The sequence below is a fragment of the Palaemon carinicauda genome, chromosome 10, assembly GCF_036898095.1.
Source record: "Palaemon carinicauda isolate YSFRI2023 chromosome 10, ASM3689809v2, whole genome shotgun sequence".
NCBI classification, from domain to species: Eukaryota; Metazoa; Arthropoda; class Malacostraca; order Decapoda; family Palaemonidae; genus Palaemon; species Palaemon carinicauda.
Window position 1 is genome coordinate 12,699,141 of NC_090734.1, and position 4,689 is coordinate 12,703,829.

The window sequence follows — 4,689 nt, forward strand, 5'->3', positions numbered from 1 at the left end:
GACTTTAAATTACAAGAGGAAGCTAACTTGCTAGATATAAAAGTATTTTGTGACCCTGAATCCTTAAGACCCCTGTAAAGCTTATTTTGACCATTTACATAAAATGTGAAAGTAGGGAGAACTGAACCTGTGGTAACATTTGGCAATACTGCTATCCCACTGCTTGCTTCCTTGGAAGACTCTTCTTTACTATTACACCTGTTAGGACTAAGTTTCCCACAAAGATACTCCATGTGATACTGCGAACAATGTGAACAGGGTCTTCGAAATCTGAACTTACATGCTTTAGTGAAATGATTGAAATTACCACATTTTACACAACCTTTATGCAAATTTAATAAAGAAATTTTGTCAGAAGGGGTAGCATACTTAGTACACTTGTAACTTAAATGATCATTATCGGAAATACCGGCCTTGGAACAAAAATTACAAGCTTTGGCGGGAACAGTCTTAGTTTTAAGAGCCATGGTACTAGTCTTTGCCTGTAATGGCTTTGAATGAGTTACAACTTTATCCCTGACAGACAATTTACCTTTCGTCTGACCCTGTTCATACCTTTCACATGCTGTAAAGAAATTATCTACAATTTGCTGAAATGATGGATGAGTCACATTAGTGATATGAACCAGATGAGACTTAAATCTATCGTTCATTGCAGACCAAACAAAATATCTAACAACCTCCTCAACATCAATATGCAAATATTTGAAATTTTCTACTATATTTCTAAGTTCTGAAAAGAAGACAAAAGGGTCCTCTCCTTCTTTGAGATTTAGACATGTTAATTTCTTAATTACAGCCGATTTTCGTAATTCAGTCGAGGCAAATGCCTTAGTCAATAAGTCTTTGGCATCGTTATAACTTTGTTTGTCGGCCTCCAATGAGCCAAGTAAACATTTAGCCCTACCTTCTACTTGTTGTTTCAAAAGTAAGAGCAAGTCCCTGTCTGGATAATTAAAACTCTGGGTCGTAGTTTCAAATTCTCTAATGAATTTCAAAAAATCCTCACCTTCCTTACTTTGGAATTTGGGTAGAGGGGCAGTGGGTTGCCTCAAAAGACTCCTAGCAATATCAGTAGTTGATGAAAGTTGAGGGCTTCCAGCACTTACACTTACATCCAACAAAGGCAAAATACCTGAAATCTTATCATGGTAAGATTGACATGCTGAAAGCTCAGCTTCCAAATCCTCCTCTCTAAATTCCCCTGAAAATTTTAGAATCTGTATTTTAGAATCCAAGTCACTTAATCGCTTCCTATAATCCTGGAGAACACCTCGTTCAGATACTTTAGCAGTATTATCTAATGAAGGGTACTGCGAGGAACGGTTGGCACAATCTGTAACCTTCTTCCTAATAATCTTACGCTGACCAATTAGCACTACCAATTCAGCCATTATGACTACCAAAACAGGCACCAAAATATACAAAAAGTATGATTAATACAATACACAACTACAAATAAACAAACAAGCACCAATATATATATAATAAGTATATTAATGCAATACTCAACGAAAATTTTCTAAACAAAATAGTTAACACCACTTATTACAAATAACGTTATTACGAAGCAAAAAGCTCAAAATAACGCGAGAAATAGGAGCACTCAAATACGCACTAATTATTTGCAAAGGGATAAACAAAATATGAACCGCATAAATGGTTAACAAAGAACTTTAAATCAATTGCCAAGTAAACAAAAACAAAAAACTCTTACAGAATCGTAAAAATGGTATACTAAACTCTTCTTGAACAGCAAAAAATCGATTAAAGAAATAAGCAAATTATAACAACCCCTTCCAGGAAGAAACCTCGAACACACCGCAATTCACGTTCTGTATCACGTACCTAACCTATAATGCTAAATCCTGTCACGGTCGCCATACGCTGAATTTTAATTTACAAACACCAGGAATTAAATAAGGATAATTAAAATGTGAAAAAAATTAAGTAATTTATTGTATTTGATAAATATCCTAATTCATCCAGTTGCTGATGCGGCAGCTAATACACAAAGTTGAACATCGTGAGGCAAGGGGGAACCGCAGTAATTCAGCTTCTTCCAAATACCTTAAATATTAGCAAATGTCAAATTACATACTACACAACGATCATAAAAATACATATAAAAATCAGATTATTATGTGAAGCACGTTATAACACTTGGCAAGTTGCATACCTTGGAAATCTTATGTAAATAAATATAAACCCATAGTCCAAACTGGAGTCCACGAAGTACAATTTATGATATCCCTTTAAAGAGTACGAAGTCGTTACAAAACTGAAAAGGGTACGAACTCGTTACTAAATTGAAAGGTATGAAAAAATATAACATTGAAAAAAGTAAGCGATGATAATTGGAAGTCAAATTTAAATGGGATGGCATTATCCCTCTAAATGATTTCGGACTGACATAAAAAAACTCCCCCTGAGTTTTACAGACCCACCGATATCATCCTGGGACGAAGGCGAAGTACGTGTAGAGATGGGTTGCGATGAAAGAAAGCTTCTTCCTGGTCGGGATTACACAGAAGTTTACATGGCGATAATACTCTTCGTCACTTCAAAGGACATGTAGAAAAAGTTCTTGTCACGTTAACTGTGTAGCTGTACAAAGTGTATTCTTATATCAAGAATAGGAGCTCGAGTTACAAGACCCTTAGCGATGGAATGCTCCTTCGTAACTGACTTAAAGTTTCCGTCAACCTCAGGAAGAAAGCAAAGCATTAGTGGCTGGTTAGGTTAAAACCAGAAACGGCCGCAGGAAGGCAGTGAGCTGTTAACAACCAAGGGGGTAGTTAAATACTTGAAACTAAGCTAACTGCCTTCCAGTGACCATGCTACTTTAAACAAAATATAATATAAAACAAAATATAATATATAATAAAAAAGAAAATAAAAATTCCATTTGGAATTTCAGTACATACTATGCCTAATTCCCTTATCTTCAACATCACCATCACTATTACTACTATCACTATCACTTCCTTTCCCATTATCACCTACCTTATCCTTCTCTTCCACTACCAACCCATTACCCGAAGCTGAGGACACTCCTCCGACTGCACCTTCGCCCATTATAGTTTTCATCATCCCCATGACTTGCCCCATCATATCTTCCATTCGTTTCTCTATTCGTTCTTCATTCTCTCGCATCCTCATCTCAACACATTCTTCCACTCTCTCTACTGTCCCCTTTAACTCCCTAAGCTCCTTCTGCATCGCCGCATTCTCCCAGTTCAACCTCTCATTCTCTATTAGCAACCTCTCCTCACGCTCCTTACTCAGCCGCAATTCCTCCTCCAAAGCCTTATATTTACCTTCCATTTTTCTTCAACCTTAATTCTAAATTTGTATCCTATCAGTCCTTCGTCAAAGAGTCCAGCTATCAGTCCCGCCTCAGCAGTCCCTGTTCGGGCGCCAAAATAATGTGGCGGGATGTTGCAAAAACAACCCCCACACCCTTGAATCTTACTTACTTACAATGGTCTCCACAAAACAAACTTTCCCCTTACGTAATCTACAACCAGACTCTTGGACAAAAGGACAAAACAAAACAAAACATAACCTTAAAACTATAATTCTTAAACCTTAAAATAAATCATAAACCATCAACATTCAAAATAAATACTTTAAACCAATCAAAACTTAACACTTTAAACTAATCAAAACTTAACACTATAAGATAAATAAAACTAAATATATAATTAACAAAAAAACCTTTCCGCAATCCAATAAATCCTAACGAAACTTAAAACTAACCGCAACCCAAACATGAAAACACAAAACACATATATTACGAGTTCAACACCAAAATTTGTATGCTCATATATATTATTTGCAACACAGTCGTTCACAAACTGCCGAACTGTCTTTCACGGCACAACCCTCAATCTGTGATTAACAGGTTAAACTGTATGGCAAGTTGCCACCACTGCCTCCCTAATCGGGGTCGTAATCATCATCGTCATCATCCTTATCATCATTATCATCATCAATAGCAGCAATCAAAGTAAACAGGCCAGGTCATCGACAATCGTTAATCCAAAAAAAGCAGTCTAAATATGATCAGTTCCAGGCCAGGTCATCAACAGTAATCCACTTTCTAGAAATTTAGTCACTCCAAAGGAGGAATCGCAGCCTGCCAAAATAAAAAAGAAAAACACTTACGAACACTTCTAGCTAACTGAACTATCGCACTATAATCAAAGATAAATAATAAATTGTTCCTATCATTCACAATCACGACAAGCAAAGATAAACAAAACTGTACTTACTTTGAAAATCAAAAACCACTTCCACGCTGGTCAGAAAAATATAAATGTAATCCAGCTCTCACACAACTGCCTTATGCTGCAGTCAAATAAAAAAAGCATTCGCTCCGAAACATTCACCACTGTCGTAACCTAACTAAAAAAATGTAAACAAACAATCTCATTTGTACCAACAGTCCTTCTCACCACCAACGATCATTCTCTAACTACCACTTGCTCTTCGGCGCGCACCGCAGACACACAAACACACAAACAAACACACAAACACACAAACACACAAACACACACACAAACACACAAACACACTCTCGCGCGATCTAGCAAAACTAAAGCAAATTAAATTCTCTCTCTCTCTCTCTCTCTCTCTCTCTCTCTCTCTCTCTCTCTCTCTCTCTCTGGATTTGGCAAAAACAAA

General features: G+C 36.7%; 1 protein-coding gene across 1 annotated transcript; it reads right to left on the reverse strand.

Annotated features, from left to right (window-relative positions):
• Positions 1–254: 254 nt before the first annotated feature.
• On the reverse strand, positions 255–4,349 carry LOC137648374 (uncharacterized). The gene is made up of 2 exons (XM_068381298.1): positions 4,278–4,349; positions 255–4,141 (listed from the first exon to the last, which is right to left on the reverse strand). The coding sequence occupies exon 2, from the start codon at positions 3,325–3,327 to the stop codon at positions 2,917–2,919; it is 411 nt and encodes a 136-aa protein (XP_068237399.1). The 5' UTR covers positions 3,328–4,141; positions 4,278–4,349; the 3' UTR covers positions 255–2,916.
• Between the last annotated feature and the right edge of the window lie 340 nt (positions 4,350–4,689).